This window comes from Pelodiscus sinensis, chromosome 32 (assembly GCF_052426305.1).
Source record: "Pelodiscus sinensis isolate ZL-2025 chromosome 32, ASM5242630v1, whole genome shotgun sequence".
In the NCBI taxonomy this organism is placed as follows: domain Eukaryota; kingdom Metazoa; phylum Chordata; order Testudines; family Trionychidae; genus Pelodiscus; species Pelodiscus sinensis.
In genome coordinates this window covers 2,514,945-2,534,052 of record NC_143083.1, presented here as the reverse complement: position 1 = coordinate 2,534,052, position 19,108 = coordinate 2,514,945, and the positions used below count along the sequence as shown (strand labels likewise).

The following is a 19,108-nucleotide window of genomic DNA, read 5'->3' as shown; positions in this document are numbered from 1 at the left end:
GCCCTTGGCACCAGCCCCCTTGCTGCTCCCAGGGAAGCTGCGTCAGCCCCGAGGCAGGGCTGCGGGCGGGCGGGGGGCGGGCGGGGGGCGGATGCTCGGAAGGCGCTGTCCATGGCACAGCCTGGCCCCGAGGCAGGGCTGCGGGCGGGCGGGGCGGGGGGGGGGGCGGATGCTCGGAAGGCGCTGTCCATGGCACAGCCTGGCCCCGAGGCAGGGCTGCAGGTGGGCGGGGCGGGGGGCGGATGCTCGGAAGGTGCTGTCCGTGGCACAGCCTGGCCCGAGGCAGGGCTGCAGGCGGGCGGGGCGGGGGGCGGATGCTCGGAAGGTGCTGTCCGTGGCACAGCCTGGCCCGAGGCAGGGCTGCGGGCGGGCGGGGCGGGGGGCGGATGCTCGGAAGGCGCTGTCCGTGGCACAGCCTGGCCCCGAGGCAGGGCTGCGGGCGGGCGGGGCGGGGGGCGGATGCTCGGAAGGCGCTGTCCGTGGCACAGCCTGGCCCCGAGGCAGGGCTGCGGGCGGGCGGGGCGGGGGGCGGATGCTCGGAAGATGCTGTCCATGGCACAGCCTGGCCCCGAGGCAGGGCTGCAGGCGGGCGGGGCGGGGGGCGGATGCTCGGAAGGCGCTGTCCATGGCACAGCCTGGTCCCGAGGCAGGGCTGCGGGCGGGCGGGGCGGGGGGTGGATGCTCGGAAGGCGCTGTCCATGGCACAGCCCGGCCCCGAGGCAGGCGCTGGCTCTGCCGCTGCACATCAGGATCCTATAACTGGGCTCACAAGGCATCCGCCTGGTACCAGCTCTGCTGCTCCCTGCCCCCTCCAAGCCCTGCCGAGCCCGTCTGGGACCCTGGGTCCTTGGCACGTCTCTGCCTCCTGTGTCTGCAGCCTTGGGGGGGGGGAGCTGGTCCTGCTTCGCACCTGCCCCCCTTTCCTGCTAGCACCCTCCTGACACAGACTGAGCTGCTCTGGCCGTGCCTGCACAGGCCCAGGGGACGGGAGACGGGGGCCTCCCCGAGCTGCCAGCCAGAGCAGGCTGACACTAGCCCATGTGTGTCCTTAGCAGCCACACTCCTTGCAGGAAGCCCTGGGAGACCCTGGCTCAGCCTCTCTGTGCCCATCCCTATTGCTGAATGAGGTTGCCCTGACCACAGCGCGGTTTGGAGGTGATGCTGCCGCCTGCTGGAGAGAACCAACCTACTCAATGATGTGGCATATCCCCCATACTGCTACCAACTAGGGCGATTCTCCTGGAGCTCAGGGACGAGTGGGGGAAGGCTGGGATCAAGCCTTGTTTCCCCGGGGAAGCTGAGGGCAGCACTGGGCCAAACTTGCAGCCATAGTGGGTGGCTCGTGTTTGTTCAAACGTTCTTGTTTCGTGGTTAGCTCCAGGCCCCGCTCCCCCTCTCCCACCCTCTGCCGCCAGAGGAACAGGCTCAGCAAGCGGCACTAAATCCGCCCTGCCAACAGCAAGGGCAGCCGGCACTCCCTGGGGGCTGTGTCCTCCCTGCCCCACAGCAGCTGGGGCTGGCCCCTTGAGCTGTACCCAGGGGTGCAGGGAGGGGCCCAGGGCGTCGGCTTTGATCCTTGGCACTGGGAGGCGGGTGCCTGCTTGGGAGAATGGCTGCCCGGAGCGGGCTCCCTTCCCTACCTGCTGGGGGCTGTGGACGACCGGTATGGCTTTTACGTGGCTGGCGGGTGCTGTAGAAAAGGGGCGGGGGGGTTCTACGCCCGCTCAGGCCCCTAACTGCTGCCTTCCTCGGCCGAGCGCGTGTCTGACTTGAGCTTGACGAACTCCTTGGCCACCTCGTCATTGTTGCGCTGCGAGAGGATGCGGAGGACGGTGAGGCCCGTGTCGTCCATGTGGATGCGCCGGCCCAGGGGCAGCCAGCAGGCGCAGCTGCCCCGGTGCACGATGTCCTTGAGCTGCAGCACGGCGATGCCCACGGTGCGGTCCTCGCGGGCGAAGCAGTAGTCCTTGACGCACACCTGCACCTCGTAGCACTCGGGGCCCGTCTCGCTGCTCAGGGTGCTGCGCGGGGACAGACACGGTTACTGCCCAGGAATCGCCCTCAGGCTGGGAGAGCTGCAGGGCTGAGCTGGGCGCCAGCCAGGCCCCCTGAGGGGGCCACTGTCACGTTATTGGATTGTGAGGGGAGCAGCCGGGTCACTGCTGCACCCATGGGGGGGGGGTTTGCCCCAAAAGTGGTACAAAGGGGGCCATGTGAGGGGTCAAACAAAAGCTACTTTCTTCTGATTCTGTATCTGCTCTTCATATCTCTGTACAATGTCTGTGTGTGGAGTCAGGGCTCTGTGCTCTGCATGGAGACTGGACGTCTCTCTGAATGTGCTTGAGCCATGGGCTTGCCCTATGGACATGCTAATTAGCAAGGTTCCAGGGACAATAGGGCCCTTAAGTACCCAAGACCCACCTGGGCAGGAATCTAGGTGCCTGGTCAGAGACCATGTGACTCTAGCCAGCTTGGAAGAGACCAGGAAGGAGGGATAAATAGGCCATGTGGTCTCCATGTTGGACTCAGATCTGCTCCTGACCCCAGATGCAGCCTCGTAGGGGATCACGAGCCGGGAAGACCTGTGGACCCATCCTGACCTAGGATGTCCAACAAGGCCTTTTAAGCCAGCAGCTGTAACATCTCTGATACAGCCTGCATTGAGAACTGGGAGATTCGATGCATGTAATGTCTGATACTTTAGCAACCTCACTCTCGTGCTTTGCTTTCTTGTAGTGATAAACCTTTAGATGGTAGATGCTAAAGGATTGGCCCAGCGTGATTTGTGGGTAAGGTCCAGAGGGTAAATTGACCAGGGATCTGTGGCTGGTTTCTTGGAACCGGACAGAACTTGTTCGGGGTAGGTGGGATTGGGTTCTAGGACCCCCCACCTGTGTATAGGCCCGGGGCCATCTGGGGCACGGATATTGCTGGGGTGTCGGAGGGGTTTTGCTTGTGATGCTTCAGGCAGGCAGCTGAAGCGCTCTGGGGACTGGTGTGTGGCCTGTTTGGGAAAGTCTCCAGTCTGGGGGCTGTAAGGAGCCCCGGATTTGAGCAATTTGCCCTGAGCGGACGCCCTCAGCTGTGCCCAGACCCGACCCGACCCGGTCCGGTCCGTCACAGCCGGTGTGTACGTGCCCGGCGGGGCTTTCCGCAAGCTACGGCCACCCGGATACCACAGGGTGAGGCTGCTGAGCCGGGCCGCCCGTCCGCAGTGCCCGCAGCTGCCAGAGCAGGACAGCGGCACAGGCACCGCACGGCCGGTCACGCCTGCCATTCAGTCTCGCCAGAAACCAAGCCAGGTGCTGTGACAGCTGCCGTTGGCCGAATAACTGTGACTAATTAAAACCAATCCTGGTGAGGCTCCCCTCCCGCCTGACGCCAGCGCTGGCCCAGCTGTAAATGGTGCTGCAATGCCTCATGGGAACTGTAGTTCAGATGCTTACGGCATCCATTCTACTCCACAGGCCGGGCTCTCGCGCTGGGGTAAAGCCCTTCTCAGAGGGGAGAGCATCGTGGGGCCCCAGCCGCAGAGACTCATGGGAGAAACAGTTCAGGAGCGTCATGTGCCCATTCTCTGCTGGGGGGGGGCTACATCTCCCATGGGGTACCTCCCCAGCCAGGTGATGCATCATGGGAATCCCTGGCCACAGTGCATCATGGGAGATGTAATGCCGGCACTCAGACCATTTTTGTGACAAACGGACTTTAGCAGAAAACCTGATTCCCCGCCAAAAGTCATCGTGGGGGGGGGGAGGGGATGTTTGAGCAGCCTCAGGCAGCACGTTGAACAGCACAGTGCCCCCCCCCAGCGCATCGGCCAGAAGCCCAGCGCCCCCCCCAGCGCATCGGCCAGAAGCCCAGCGCCCCCCCCCAGCGCATCGGCCTGAAGCCCAGCGCCCCCCCCCAGCGCATCGGCCTGAAGCCCAGCGCCCCCCCAGCGCATCGGCCTGAAGCCCAGCGCCCCCCCCCAGCGCATCGGCCAGAAGCCCAGCGCCCCCCCCAGCACATCGGCCAGAAGCCCAGCGCCCCCCCCCAGCGCATCGGCCTGAAGCCCAGCGCCCCCCCCCAAGCGCATCGGCCAGAAGCCCAGCGCCCCCCCCCAGCGCATCGGCCTGAAGCCCAGCGCCCCCCCCAGCGCATCGGCCAGAAGCCCAGCGCCCCCCCCCAGCGCATCGGCCAGAAGCCCAGCGCCCCCCCCCAAGCACATCGGCCTGAAGCCCAGCGCCCCCCCCAGCGCATCGGCCTGAAGCCCAGCGCCCCCCCCAGTGCATCGGCCAGAAGCCCAGCGCCCCCCCCCAGCGCATCGGCCAGAAGCCCAGCGCCCCCCCCAAGCACATCGGCCTGAAGCCCAGCGCCCCCCACAGCGCATCGGCCAGAAGCCCAGCGCCACCCCCAGAACATCGGCCTGAAGCCCAGCGCCACCCCCAGAACATCGGCCAGAAGCCCAGCTCCCCCTAAGCACATCGGCCTGAAGCCCAGCGCCCCCCCGCAGCGCATCGGCCTGAAGCCCAGCGCCCCCCCCCAGTGCATCGGCCTGAAGCCCAGCGCCCCCTCTGCCCCAGTCCCCCAACCAGAAGCCCAGCCCCTCCCCTCCAGCCCATGGGTCAGAAGCCCGGTGCCGCTGCATCCCCCCTCTCCTGGCCAAGTGCAAATCCCAGGCCCGCTGGGGGGCGGAGGGGAACGAGCAGTGCCGAAGCCACTCACAACTGGAAGCTTTCGTTGTATTTGGGGGCCCAGCTGTTATTCTTGGACTTGGTGGCAAATTTCCTTTTCTTGTCGCTGAGCTGGGGCCCGATGATGTTGACCTCGATGAAGGGCCGGAAGATGCCGGACGTTTGCCACTTGAGGTCGTTAGCCGCCACGACTGGGGGAAAGGAAAGAGTCAGCTGGCGGGCGCTGCCTATGGGAGAGGGCAGGGGTGTCCGTGCCAGGCCCTGGCCACAGCCGTCAGTGCGGCGCCCCAACCCTGGGGGCAAGGCAGTGTCCTGGCCCGGCCAGGCCAGGCTAGTGACGAGGTCCCCAACGTGCTGGGAGAGGTCCCTGCGTCCTGCCCCCCTCCCTGAGCTGGGCCTGCCCCACGGCCGGTACCAACCTTTGACGGTGACTTTGTGTTCCCCGGTGCCAGGGTGAGTGAAGAGCTCCACGTGGATCGACACCTCCCCAACCGGGTCGTCCACGCCAGCTCCTGCAGCAAGGCACGGTGTGACCCCCGGCCCAGCACGCCCGGCAGGCCAAGCCCTGCCCCCGCCCCCGCCCCCGCCCCCGCCCCCGCCGGTGGAGTCAGGTCACCAGCTTGTGCTGAGCATCTCAAAGGCAGAGGCCACAACTGCTCACGGGTCATTCCGCCCCCCCCCCCCGCCCCCCCCCGCGGCCGGGCGAGCTGGCCCAGGGGTTGTGGAGAGAGTCACAGCCTTGCCCTCCCTGCAGGCCGGGGCTCGCATCCCCAGCAGGGCCCCGGTGCAAGGAGCTCGGGGCTGTCCCGCTGCGCCCCCGGTACAGTATTTCCTTCTCCGTCCCTCGGGCTGGGCCCTGGGCATCTCCACGCGCGCTCGGGCTCCCCCCCCCCCCCCCCGGGCATGCTGGAGCGATTGCACAGCCGCCCTGGGCCACGCCGGTTAAAGGAGATTGCATCCGGCCCCAATGCCGTCGGCCCAAGCACCCCCGCTCCGCTGCACAGAAGCAGGGTGGGCTGGCGGGCTCCTGCCCAGCGTCCTGCCCAGCGCTGTGTCTCTTGGGCCAGACGCCCAGTCCGCATGGCTCTGGGCTCTCCCCTCCCAGGGCCGGCTCCAGCCCGGGGCCCAGTGCAAGGGGAAGCTGCTCCGGGGTTGCATGTCCAGGTGCAGCTCTAATGCCAGGTCTCGTGGCCAGGCTCTGCCCGGCTGTGGCTGACCCAGGAGGCCTGGCTGATCCTGCCCCCATAGGACCCAGGCCGGCTCTGCGCCAATGCCTGGGGATGAAAGGAGGAGGCAGCGGCTGCAGTGTGCCCTTCCCATTGGCCGAGAGGGGGAGGAGGCGGGTTCACACGGGCCACGGCAGGGCCCAGGCTACTTGCACTGCAAAACGGCCGTTAGGAGCGGGGTGGCAGCGCCTGGCCCGGGGCCGTCCCGTGTATCTCAGCCGGGCCGGGGCCACGTCTGAGCAGAGCAAGGGCCACGTGCGCCGGGTTTGCTCCTTTCCAGCCACGCCTGGGCGCAGCTGCAAGGCCCCCACAGCCCCACCTGCCACGCTGTGGCCAGCCAGGGAGCCCCGGAGCCTGCCCCTGGCAGGGGTGATTTCCCAGACTGCGGCTAAGGCCACACGGATAAGGCAGCCTGGAGTCGGCGTGCCCTGCCTGGCGCTGCTGATGATCTGCGCGGGGGGGGGGTCTACGTGGCTCTGGGCCCACCCGCCACCTTTCACCAGGGCTGTTTGGGTCCATCGGCATAGAGCCCACCAGATTTCTGGCCGCAGCTTGTCCGTGACGATCCCAGCCCCCGCCAGGATCCCAGAATGCCACAGTCCCAGTCTAGCAGCGCACAAGCTCATGTGACCTGAGCCCACCAGCACCTCCCCTGCTCGCCCACCCCATTCTGCCCCCCCCCCACCCTGCAGGCAAATCCTGGCCAGCAAGACGGCTCTCTGGCCAGGCAGGGCTCCCTGGGGTGCTGCATGCAGCTGGGGGCATAGGAAGGGGCGCGCGGACGGGGCAGGCGCATGGTGCGGCATGTTGGACGGGATTATGACCAATGCAGGCCAACAGGAATGGGGGTAGGACATTTAAATGGGGGGGGGGGCGGAATCTTCCAAACAAACACCATGGGAAACAACCCCAGCCAGAGCCGGAAAGGCTAACGCGGGACCAGAGGGAACCGTCCTGTTCTGCAGGGTTTGGGGCTGATGCGCAAAGGCCATGGATCCCAGGGCAGGAATACTGCTCCAGCCACAGCAGTTGGCTTTTAGCTGATCACATCTGGGGTCGGGGTGGGGGGGGGGGTCTCCCAAGGGGTTTGCTTGCAGCTCATTGGCCCATTGGGAATCCAACTATGGGGATAAGATTGGGGCCACTGTTCCCTGGCAGCTGGGCGAGCGTCCAATGGCACCCAGCTGAGTAGCAGAGCGCCCACAGCTACGTTTGTGTTTCAGTTGGTGGTGCACATTTGCACATGCCTTGGTGCACATACAATTTATTCCACACACGGATGTGAAAAAGCCACACATGGATGGAACAGTTTAGAGGAAACTTTGGCCAGCCCCTCATGCCCAGGGATTAAGGTGAGCTACAGCCAGATTGGGGGGGGGGGGCGATTAAGCATAGACCTTTACTGACCTCCCAAGGTTGGTGACGGGGGGGAGGGAGGGTGGTACACCAGAAAGCGGGGAGACAGCCTTCATGTGTGCGGGGGTGCACACTGGAGGATCCCCTCATTGGGGGAGGGGCAACGGCTCAGCCTCTAGCCCACGCAGCCATGTGGCTCATACAGTCTGTCCTGGGACTTTTAACCTAATGGCCAAGTGGGTGCATGGTAGAGGATAATGACCTACTACTGCGAGCAGCTACCGGCGCGCGCGCCTGACAGAGGGTTGTGCTGCAGCACGGGAGTCACGTGCGGGAGGTGGCAGGTGCATCCAGCCCCATCCAGGCAGGGGCGTGAGGGGCCCTGTGCTGGCTCCAGAGCCTTTCGCGCTCATGGTGCTTTTTTTTTTCCCGCTAGAGCTCCGCCTCCCCCCCCCCCCGCGCCCCCGAGTCACATGCTGAAACTCGCTCAGCCCATTAGCCGAGGGGGGGGAGGGAGGGAGGAGCGATCATCCCAGTGCTCAGTGCAAGCATGGACACCACGAAAGGCAGCGCCCCCCCGCCCCAGGCCGCACGGCACCGACAGACGAGGGCGGGAATAATGCAAGGGGCGGGGCCAAGCTGCGCGGGGGAGGGGCAGCCCCCCACCCCCACCTTTTGCTGCAATCATTCCACTTGCTTCAGGCGGGCAGGGCAAGTTGCACCCGGAGCAAGGCTAGTAAGAGTCTCCCTGAGGCTCGGGGGCTGGTGGCTGCCTCCGGGCCCCCTCTGGGTCAGGTTCCCGCGTCCCACACCCCGCCCTGCGCTCCGTGTCCTCCCCCAAGCGCTGGGTCCGTGGCGGCAGGCGGCTGAGGCTCTGGGAGGACGCTGTGCTGGAGCCACCGCACGCAGGGGTGGGGGGAGCTCCCTTTCCCGTCTCATACACGTGTGGGTGCTGTGAACGCCTGCCCAGCAGGGGCCTGGCAGTAGTATAATCCCGAGCCCTAGGGTCCCTGGTCAGAAGAGGCCGCCGTGATCAGAGCACAGGCCGTATAACGGTACCCAGCGATTCCTGCCTCCAGCCCATCGCTTCGAGTCGAGCTAGAGCGCCCCTGAGCTAAAGGCTGCCCATGGAGGTGGGCAGACACCCAGCGAGCCCCTGGCTGGCCAGGCCCTTGGCTAATGACCTTCCCTCAGCAGTGAGCCGACGAGAAACAGCCAGGCTTGGTGGAGCTCTCCGTGGGAAAGGCCCATCCACCTCAGCAGGGCAGCTGTGGTTGAGTGAGGCGCTTGGCGCGTCTGGGCCTAGGAGTGTACCCGGAGGCTAAGCAGGGACGACCTGGGGGGAGGGGACTGGGGAGAAGTCCCTGTATGGGGCACAGGGAGGGTAGGGGTCTGGCAGGCAGGAAAGACAGACACAGTCACCTCCTCCCTCCCACCCCCAGCAGCTTTTAGAGCAGGCACTGCCCAGCCCTGAACGAACAGCCCCTGTAAGCCACACGACACCCCTGCCCCGCTGCCCCGTGGCTTTGCTCCCCGAGCGGGGGCGGAGGGACTGTTACTAGCTCCGGCCGGTTCGGAGGGAGTGCTCAGTGCATTGGGGTTCGGCAGTGTTAGACGTACCCTTCTCAGGATAAATTTCTTCACTAAGGGTAAACCTAATCCCTTTTCCACCATGGACTAGTAAAAAGGAGAGACAGGGAAGAGCGAGAGAGAGAGAGAGAGAGACAGAGACACAGCACGTGGAAGGGAAGGGGAAAAACATTGAAAAATAGGGAAGAAAAAGAACAGAACGATCAGATCTCGCAGACAGGCGCCGGCGTCAGCTAGAGAATCCAAAACAAGACGTTACAGCGACATTGTGCGAGACAGAGTGCAGCGTGGGAGTGGGGGGGTGCTGGGAGCAGGACGCCTGGGGGGGGCGCTGAGCACTTTGGGGGCGGCATCCATGTGGGTTTGCCGACAGCACCTTAGGATCTGGGGAGCAGCGAGGCCGTGGCTCGGGCTGCGAGGGGGCTTTTAGCTCAGCATTGCTCATCCCTTCCCTGGTGCTGCCATACAGGTTGTTACGGCCGCCGGGGGCTACCTGGCACCAATTGGGAGGGTGGCTCCGGCTGCCTGTCCCGCTAGCAGATAACGATCCACTGGTAATGAGTCACTAGTGCACAGGGACCTGCCGGGGGAGGGGGGGGCAGCATTTCCATCCCCCAGCACAGCCCCTTCTGCACGCCGTGGGCAGCGGGCACCAGACAGACAGGACAAGCCCCCCACACAGACACAGCGAGGAATGGAAGCTGCCCGCCCCACAGTGCCTGGCCGGCCCCCTGCCGATGGAGCAATGGCCGACAGCCAGTCGTGGGCCGTTCGGCTTAGGGATGTTCAATTTCGATTAATCAGCTAATCGAGTAGTCGATGGAATTCCTACTCGATTAGTCGATACGGGGGGCCCTCGCTATCCCGCTGCGTCTCTCCCCCGACACGTACAAGAGCCGTGGCAGCTCCTGTACGTTTCAAAGGGAGGGAGGCAGCGGAACCCGCGCAGGGAGCAAAGGTCCCGCTGGCGGGTTCCCCGCTGCGCCTCGCCCACTGAAATGTACCAGAGCCGCCCGCAGCCCCTGCACGTTCCAAAGGGAGAGGAGCGGCAGCCGGGACTGTTTCGATCCCCACTTGCACCGTTTCCCCCCTGCCTCCCCTGCTCCCCGCGGAAACAGTGCTGGGGGGACCTGGCTTTTAAGCTGGCTCCTGCCCCCCCCCTCCCCCTGATAGAGCCAGTGCGGGGGGGGCGCGGGGGGGGAGCAACTAGTTGAGTTCCTACTCGACTATCCAAGAAGCACTTGCTTATCAGGTAGTTGACTGGTCAACTGGGCACTTACCCTGTAAGTCCTTCTGCTGTCTGAACAGCCCCTGCCTCGGTTTCCCCTCCTCCACTGGCCTGGGCCGTGGGGAGCTCCGCTGCTAGCCAGAATAGGAGGTGGCCTGGCTGCCCAGCAGGACCTAGTGCTGGCAGCCGGGGCCAGTAATGGGGGGGGGCACAGTGCAGCCCCCAGTGACGCTGCGGGGTTAACCCCGTCATTGCTGGGCCCCGTGCACTGGACCCACCCCCCTGGAGCACACGGAGAATTTTCGTTTGTAAGCGGTTTTGGAAGTGGCCAGGAGTTGGGGTGCCCAGCTGGAGACCCTGGGCCTGGCTTTCGGGATCCTGATGCCCTGAACCGCCAAGGGGGGGCTGGGGCCCTCAGTACCTCTGACACCCAGGCACCCAAAAGCTGCCGCACCAAACCCAGTGGGTGCCTTGGGAAGGCCCCCTCCGGCCCTAGCCTCAGCTGTTGGCTCCCCTGGGCCCGGAGGCCAGGCATGCAGGAAGCAGCCAGCATAGCTGCTATTCCTGGCAGTCTGGCTGGATCCCTTTGCACAGATCCCCCTGCTGCGTGTGCTCATTGCACTGATCCTGGGGAATCACGGCCCCTGTCCTCGCCAGGGCACGACACCCCCGGGGGGCAGAGGAAGGGCGGCCCCTAGCCCTCTGCACGCCATGCCCCACCACAGCGCATCCTATTTCGCTGCTACCCGAGGAAGAGCAGGCTGCACCCACTGCGGGTGCCCTGCCCACACAGGCCGGCACGCCAGGTGGCACCCGGGCCATTGGCTGGACGTCCCCGGACACGGGTCAAGCAGGTGGGCACAGCGGCCGTGGGAGCCGCTGGCGGGCGCTGCGGGAAGGGGGCCGTGGTGTCTCTTACCCTGAGACGACTGAGTCTGCACAAAGGTTTTGATGAGCAGGTCCGTGGCCTGCGTGTACAGAGACAGGGCGTAGCGCAGCGACTGCAGGTCGGGGCTCTTCTCCAGGAAGGTTTTCTTCAGCCCCACCCCCCCGGCGTGGAAATATTGCTGTGGGGGAGACGGGGTGAGAGGGGTGCCAGGCTCAATGGCTAGCTGAGGAGCCAGCCCCGTGGCCGTTCTGCCGGGAGCACAGTCTCCACTCCTCGCTCGGGCCACAGCGCTGCCAAGGGCAGACGGGGACGCCTGCGGCAGGTCCCTGGCTGGCTGGTGCAGCCGCCTCACGTGCTGGGCTGCCGCGGCCCCTCGCCCTCGGCCTGCATTCAGCGGTGCCCGGCGGCCGGCAGATTTACCTTGATGGTGTCCAGGGCCAGCTCCACCACGGCGCACTGCTTGGGGGTCAGGCTCTTGGCCTCCTCACGCACCATGTGGTCCTGAAAGGAGCAAGTGGCCGTGTGAGGGCCAGGGCTGGGCCACGTCGCTCCGCAGGGGTGACAAGTGGCTGACGTCTCCCAGATCCCATCCCAGGTCCTTTCACCGGGGCCTTAGGAGCCTGGTTTCTCTGAGAAGCTGAAGCGACGCTTAGCCCCTGCAGGCCGGACCCTGGTTATGGCTTCTGGGGAGGCGCAGTGTCCCCCCGAGATCAATGTCCCTGCACTGCCCCCAGCCGCCTCGTGCCTTTTACCTTCAGTTTGGACAGCTGCCCCAGCTCCTTGGCCGCATTGAAGATCATCTGGGTGCCCTGCAGCACACAAGAGAGAGCGAAAGGCAGGGGCTTGAGAGCATCCTTCCTGTGCCGGCTGCTCGCAGCTCTGCCCTGGCTGTGCCCAGCCGCGGCTGGGGGAAGGGACTGGCTGGCCGGGCAGTGCGGTGGTGAGATAATACAGGGTGGGGCGGGGTACGAACAGCTCCCTGTTGGTTTCCCGGCCTTCACTGCCCCAGATCTCCCTGCTTTGAAACAGGAGCAGCCCAGGGGCCCAGGGCTCCACATGGGCCAGCCGGTGTGTTTCACGGATTCACCGATGTTTGTGCCAAGGAAGCAGCGAGTTCCCCAGCCCTGCCGGACAGGCCGATGCGCCCCGGAGCGCCAGTGGGGTGACGTGGGGTGTTCGTGCGCCACGCCCCTCCTCCGCTGGGCACGTGCCTGCCGTCTCTCCACTGCTAGGAGCAAGAGCCCTGCCCAGGGCAGGCGTGTGACCCTGGGGAGGTTCACAGGCCTAACTCCGCCCAGGGCGAAGCACCCCGGGGTGCAAAGCAGCACCTGCCCCCGGCACTCCGCGCAGCCCCTTGTGAGCTCCGCGAGGCCCTTCCTCCCTGGCCTGCAGTTTGCTGCTGGAATTTTCAAAGGGGGCAGAAGAGACAAGCCCTGCCCTCCCCCTCCCCCTGCCCCACCTGGCTGGCTCCCAGGGCTTGGCGGGAGCTTACCTTCCGCCCCAGCCGGCGGACAAAGTGCTGTTCCGCCTCCCCCCACGCTCTGCTCCCTCCTGCCACCGAGTCCCCACCCCGGCCCTGACCCTGACGGGCACGAGTGCAGCGTGCGGCCAGGGCCGGTCCGACACCCGCCTCCCCGCAGAGCCCCCAGGCAGCGAGGGCAGAGGCTGAGAAGGGGAAAGGAGCGAGGGCGGGCGCAGACACACGGGGGCTGAGGGCGACACACAGGAGACGGGTTCCGGACTGGAGGAGGAAGGTCCAGCTCGCTGGGTTTCAGGGACTCCGGCCCAGGCCCCTCGGGCGCCCTGTAGGCACTAGGGGCCCATGTGCCGCTCGCTGGGTAAATGATGCGCTGAGCAGCTGCCCTGCCCCCTGCCCCAGGCCTGCTGTCCCAGCGCCAGGCTGCCCTTGGCAACGGGGCAGTCGACAGGTTCACCAGACGCGGGGCCTGTGAACCAGGTGCTCATGCTTAGCCCCTGCGGGCAAAGTGCTGTTCAGCCTCCCCCCACGCTGGGGTCAAGCTCTGCTCCCGCCTGCCACCGAGTCCCCATCCCGGGACCCTGGGGGAGTCACATGAGGGAAAGGTCCCCCCAAGCCTTGGCTGAGTCAGGCTGTAGCCTGCACGTGGCGGGTGGGAAGAAGGGAGTGGACCCCCCCACTCATGTCGCTGCTCTGGGACCCAGTGCCCTGGCTGTAGCACCCTCCACAGAGCAGCTAAAGAAACGGCCACACTGCACCTCCCAGGCGCCGGGCCCGTCCCTCCCCCAGTGACCGACATACCCAGCTGCCTAGCTCCACGCCCTAGGCTAGGGCACGGCTGGAAAGTGGTTGCACAAGTGAGACAGAGCCAGGAAGGAGGCCTGATCCTTGCTCTAACCACTAGGCCTCCTGGAGCCAGGAAAGAAGCCAGGTATCCGGACTCCCGGCCTCCTGCTCTAACCAGCAGGCCCCACTCCCTGGTGGCAGGGTTGAGTGCTGGGCGAGCAGGGACTAGCCCTACCAGCAATGGGCACGTAGGCCCCATTAACCCTTCCCGGCTTCAAAGCCCACGCCGTCCCCAGCGAGCGGGCAGGTCAGCGAGCTGAGCCCGTCAGGCGGGCAGGGTGAGAGTCAGCCAGGAGCTCCACAAGACACTGGGGGGGGAGGCACAGAGGAGAGGGCGCGAAACCCAAGCAGGCTTAGAATAAAAGAGGCTCCTTACATCAGTGTGACTGGGCAGCTTCACCCTGCTCTGGAGAGAGAACAGCATGGCACAGAGTTACCATCTTCAGCAGCCCCCCGCCTCGCCCTGCCTGCCGCGGAGGGACCCCCGAGCACCGCGCCAGGGCTTCCCAGCCCCAGGGGCTCTGGCCAGCGAGACGCAGCACAAGGCAGAGCCTGGCAAACCAATGGCTGCACCCAGAGGAGGATTCCTGGCTCCCACCCCCGCTCAGCACAGGCAGCGCCGCGCCACGCCCACGGGCAGGGGTCCTGTCGCTCGCTCTAGTGAGACACTCACGGTGAGACAGGCAGAGCAAGAGCTGGGGGAGCAGGCGTCCCCCAGGGCTCACGCCTGCCTTGCCTTGCCACCACAGGCAGCTTCGCAGGGCAGCCACCGGCTAGCCCACCTCAGGAGCAGAGCTGCCCCCTGCCTCAGTATAGGCGACGAGGAGTCCTGTGGCACCTTACACACCCACAGATGTGTAGGAGCATCAGCTTTCGTGGGCAAAGACCCACTTCGTCAGATGCACGTAGTGGAAGTTGTGACATAGTGGGGGGGAACCTGCTAACTCTCTGGCTGCTGTCTGTAGCACCACCGAGCAGACAAGCGACGAGTCACTATGCAAAGAGGGTATCCCAACTGGTTTGGCCAGCTGACCCCCATGGAGAGGAACAAAGGAAGGTGGATGCTGCCCTGGCTGGGGGGCAGGGCTTGAGGAGAGGGAGTTAGTTCCTGGCTGGAAAGCAGGGAAGAAGGAACTGGGGCGGGGGCTGGGATCCCCCCCATCTCAAAGGGGGCACTGGGGCCTCTTAGCCCCAGTTCCTGTAACCAGATTACATCTGTGCTGTGCTGTATCCTGGAGGAGCAATAAACCGCCCTCAATTCCACTGGCTGGTGGAGTCTGTTTGTGCCATTTCGGGGTGCAGGAGACGGGGGACCCCCAACGCGCCGTCACAGAAGTTTCCAGAGGCAGGTGTAAATATTCAGGCAAGAATCAGGCAGCAGTTTCTCTCTGAAGTCTGGTCCTGACGTTTTTTTGCTGCAGGATGGCTCCCTTTAGATCTGCAATTGTGTGTCCAGGGAGATTGAAGTGTCTCTTACAGGTTTTTGTAGTTGCCATTCCTAATATCTGATTTGTGTCCATTAGTTCTTTATTCTAAAGAAACTGCTGAGCTGCAGTTCATCTGCAAATTTGACACCATCCGCTCAGGATTAAACACAGACTGTGAATGGCTGGCCAATTACAAAAGCAGCTTCTCCTCTCTTGGTGTTCACACCTCCAGATCAGCTGCTAGAAGTGGGCCTCATCTTCCCTGATTGAATTTACTTCGTTATCTCTAGCCTGAATCTTGCCTGCATCTTTATACCTCTGCCTCTGGAAATTTCCACTACATGCATCTGACCAAGTGGGTCTTTGCCCACAAAAGCTTCTGCTCCAACACATCTGTCAGTCTATAAGGTGCCACAGGACTCCTTGTTGCTTTTGCAGATCCAGATCACCCCTCTGATACCTGCCTCAGTATGGCATGAAACAGCCCTTCTTGCCCGCACATACGCGCCCGCTCCTCCACTATCTCCCCCAACAACACAGGCTGCCCACAACCGGCTACCACAGCAGACGGCAGCTCAATTCCTCATCGCCTGGCCTCCCTCAGCCGGCAGGCCGTTCCCTGCTTAGCTGCAGCATTGCACGGGGCAGGATTTCGTGTCTTTCCCCCAAAGCACCAGGGCTCCTCTGGGTGGGGGGTGGGCAGATCTAGCCCCTCCCACCAGAGGAGCCAGGCCATGAGATCCCCAGGGAGCGTAGGGCTGGGCAGGGGCCAGCCCCACAAGTCCTTGGCTGTTCAGTCCTGGCAAACCTGCCAGGGCCACAGCTGGGCTCTCTCTGCGGCTCCGCTGACCTGCCGCCTGCCAGAGATCTCCGGGGGCTGCTCTGCTCCAGCTCTCGCATTGGGGGACCAGTCACCCCAGCCACAGACAAGACATCCCGGCCCCAGCCTGGAGGCCACGTGCACGGATGTCCCGCGCACACCCTGAGCACACGACACCGCCAATATACACAGACGCGGCCCGAGCACCCCGTTACACCTACACATTAACTGCTCGTGCACATGGACATCTCCAGACGACACAACACACAACTACACTCAGTACGACACCGCACACACACAGAGGCGAGGCACGTCCAGACGACACAACGGGAAGCACGACCCCCAGGCCGGGTCTGGCTCTGCTCAGCTGCACGGAGCAGGGCTGGCAGGTTGATGTGGCCTGGGGGCGCTGCTAGGGAGACAGCCAAAGAGTTACCTTCTCGGTCCCCTTGCCGTGTTTTCTCAAGAGCGTCCCCTGCAGAAACAACGTCAGAAGGGGGTCAATGGCCCAGAGGGGGGAGTGTGATCACGGGGGGGGGGGGCAGGAGACACAACGCCTCCCTCCGCCTTCTCTTGCAGCCATGGGGTCACCCTCTCGCAACCTCCTGCCCTGGCACGGTGCCAGCCCTCCCCCCAGACCATGATGGTGGGGCGTGGCCATGTGTGTGTGTGGGGGGGCGGTCCTGCAGCTCACCTGCAGTTCAAGGGGGCAGCTTGGCTCCCATTTGCCGCCCAGGCAGCGTGGCAGGGCAGCTGTGCCTTCCCACCCCCAGCCTTGCAGGAATGGGCCAGGCCCTGTCCTCAGAGGCCAGCCGGTGTCTGCCCAAAGGGGCCCTTCCCTGCACTGGCAATGCCCTGCCCGTCATTTGGGCTCCGCTCCTCCCGGCGTCTGGGCCCCTCACACCGAGGGGTTTCTCACGCCTGGCCTAGGTGGATTCCGCCCTGCCCCGGCTGACGGGTCTGCAGGAGGGGTGGAGAGGGCTGCTGCCATGCTGGTGGTGGACCGGGGGCGTCGCCCACCTGCCGGCTGCTCCTTGCCATGCTAGCACTAGCACCAGGGAACGGTCCTGCATGGAGCCTGGCTCTCTCCGAGGGCAGGGGCCGTGGAGACAGCAGGGCCAGGCGGTGCTGCTGCAAAGGGGGCGGAGGCAGGGGATATGGCTGGTAAAGGAGGCAGGGCCTGCTTGCTCCTGGTGGAGGGGGAGCGGCCAGGCTCCTGCAGGAGGTTTAGCAGCGTGGCCTGGGCCATGCGAGACACCAGCGCTGAGCCGGGGGAGACGAGACAGGGCAGCGCGGCGGGGGCAGAGGTGGGCATCCTGAAAGGACAAAGATCCCTGAGCAGGATGGGCCCCAGGAATCCGCTGCTGGAGAGCCCGAGCGGGGCGCTGGGAGAAGCTAAGCAGCAGCGGCCACATCGCCCGTTCCCACGTCCTGCCCTCAGGAGTGGGATGCAAGCAGAGGCTGCCGGCGCTAGGACCAGAGCCGGCCGTGGGCCCTTGGCCATGCTGTGAGGGCGGGTACCAAGGGCCCACGGGCTGTGGCTAGCCACAGCCGGCTGCTTGGGCCCAGGGCCAGCTGCTGGACGGAGCTACCCCGGCACGTGGGAGAAGGATCAGGCCCCTGCCGTCACTGAGCCACAATTTGGTGGCCCCAGCGCCCGCAGGGAGGGGTCTCCGCCTGCCAGCTGGGCGAGGAACCGGCTGCCCGGGCAGCGGAGGAGGGGCCGGACCCCAACAACAGCAGGAGCGGAGGGGGAGAAGGGGGGCAGCACGGCAGGTAGCACAAAGGGCAGCTGGAAAAGTAAGTTCACAAAACAGCGCGGGGGGGGGGGGGGGGGTTGACATGCCAGACGCTGAGCCGCCCTTTGCCCGCGGCCCTGTCCTCTCACTGCGACGGGAGACTGGCAGCCTCCGGCTCCAGCCTCTCGAGGCCACTGCCTGCAGCACGGCCCGGCCCCTCTGAACAGGGCAGTGACCGGACAGGCCGGCGCTGGGCCTCGCGAGGATGCGAACTGGGCAAGGCGGCCGCCAGCCACGCTGTATTCACCTCCAGTCCTAGCCCCTAGGAGAGGAAGGGCCTTTCAGCGCCCAGTCACATGCCGCTCAGGTCACCCCCGCCGGGGAAACCGAGGCACAGCAAGGGGCGGTTCATCACCCTCGGTCGGTGGCAGAGCAGGGAGCAGACACCGGAAAAGCCTGGGTCTCACGCCCACGTGCTGAGCAGCAGCCTAGGCGTTTGCCAGCACGGTGGAGCCGGGAGAGCGAGCGAGTGAAACGCACACTGCCGCCTGCTTGCCTTCTCCTCACGCCCTGCTGGGAAAGCAGCCCCCTCGCCCCACCTCCCCCCACTCCGCGCTGCTCGCAGCACCAGCAGGACTGCAGCCCGGCAGTGTCTGGACCCCCTGGGTCAAGGTGTGCCCCCCCCGCCCTCTCTGCATCCCCCGTCCCGACCTCACCCAGTCCCACCAGAGGCCAGCGAGCAGAGACAGTGCTGAGAGTGCAGGGCTTAAGGAGTGTCACCAAAGGGGCGCCACGCCGAGCCCCCGCGGAGACCAGCACGGGCAGGACAGTCCGGGTACGTCTACACTGCCGGCGCCCGGCAAGATGCAAATGATATTTAAATCCCGGGCTTCATTTGCAACTTCGAATGCCGACATTAGCCGCCCTCGTTTGAACTAGTGTAGACAAACCCTCCTTTAAATAGCGCTGGATGGGCCGTTGCTGGGCTGCCTGGGCCCTGCAGGGAAACGGCCCTTGTGGGACGGCCACAGGGCAAAGAAACCCACCAACGGCTGCCAGCAAGGGCCGTGTGGGCACCAGATTGCAGGCCCCACCGCGGCCCCCAGCACTTGTCTCCGGGGCTGGTCTGAGCGGCCCCTAAGAACTCTCCGTATTGCTGCCGGCCACCCTCTGTCCCCCCGCTGACCCCCGAGCCGATCCAGCCAGGGGCTCGCCCCGCAGCCCTGGGCACAGTAGGCGGACGAGGAGCAGCTGAACCACAGGGGGCAACAGAGGGGGGGTCACTCGGGAGAGGGTGCGGGGGGGGGGGGCGCTGGCAGCCACACAAGACAATAAGGCTGAGATCAGAACGGACACACAGCAGACAGACAGACAGACAGACAGGGAGCTGCCGTACTTACAATCATCTGCCAGTGTGAGGGGAGCGGAACAATTGGAGAGAACAATCGTCACGTGAATGTCACTCAGACCCAACTTCCTGCCCCCCACGCCCGCCCCCCCACTGCCGCTCACCACCGCCTAACACCGGGCCCGCCCCCCCCACTGCCGCTCACCACCGCCTAACACCAGCCCCCCCCACTGCCACTCACCACCGCCTAACACCAGGCCCCCCCCACTGCCGCTCACCACCGCCTAACACCAGGCCCGCCCCCCCACTGCCGCTCACCACCGCCTAACACCAGGCCCGCCCCCCCACTGCCGCTCACCACCGCCTAACACCAGGCCCGCCCCCCCCACTGCCGCTCACCACCGCCTAACACCAGGCCCCCCCCACTGCCACTCACCACCGCCTAACACCAGGCCCCCCCCCCCACTGCCACTCACCACCGCCTAA

At 65.3% G+C, this 19,108-nt stretch overlaps 1 protein-coding gene across 1 annotated transcript in view; it reads right to left on the bottom strand.

Annotated features, from left to right (window-relative positions):
- Positions 1 to 303: 303 nt before the first annotated feature.
- The window catches only part of UNC13A (unc-13 homolog A), a 109,208-nt gene continuing 90,403 nt past the window's right edge, over positions 304 to 19,108 (bottom strand). Inside the window, exons 37-45 of the mRNA XM_075903263.2 lie at positions 18,675 to 18,680; positions 15,972 to 16,010; positions 13,665 to 13,694; positions 11,718 to 11,774; positions 11,386 to 11,466; positions 10,996 to 11,143; positions 5,096 to 5,188; positions 4,708 to 4,867; positions 304 to 2,021 (exon numbers count right to left, since the gene is read on the bottom strand). Of these exons, the coding sequence (XP_075759378.1) occupies positions 1,733 to 2,021; positions 4,708 to 4,867; positions 5,096 to 5,188; positions 10,996 to 11,143; positions 11,386 to 11,466; positions 11,718 to 11,774; positions 13,665 to 13,694; positions 15,972 to 16,010; positions 18,675 to 18,680 (903 nt within the window). The 3' untranslated portion in view covers positions 304 to 1,732. The remainder of the gene's footprint in view (positions 2,022 to 4,707; positions 4,868 to 5,095; positions 5,189 to 10,995; positions 11,144 to 11,385; positions 11,467 to 11,717; positions 11,775 to 13,664; positions 13,695 to 15,971; positions 16,011 to 18,674; positions 18,681 to 19,108) is intronic.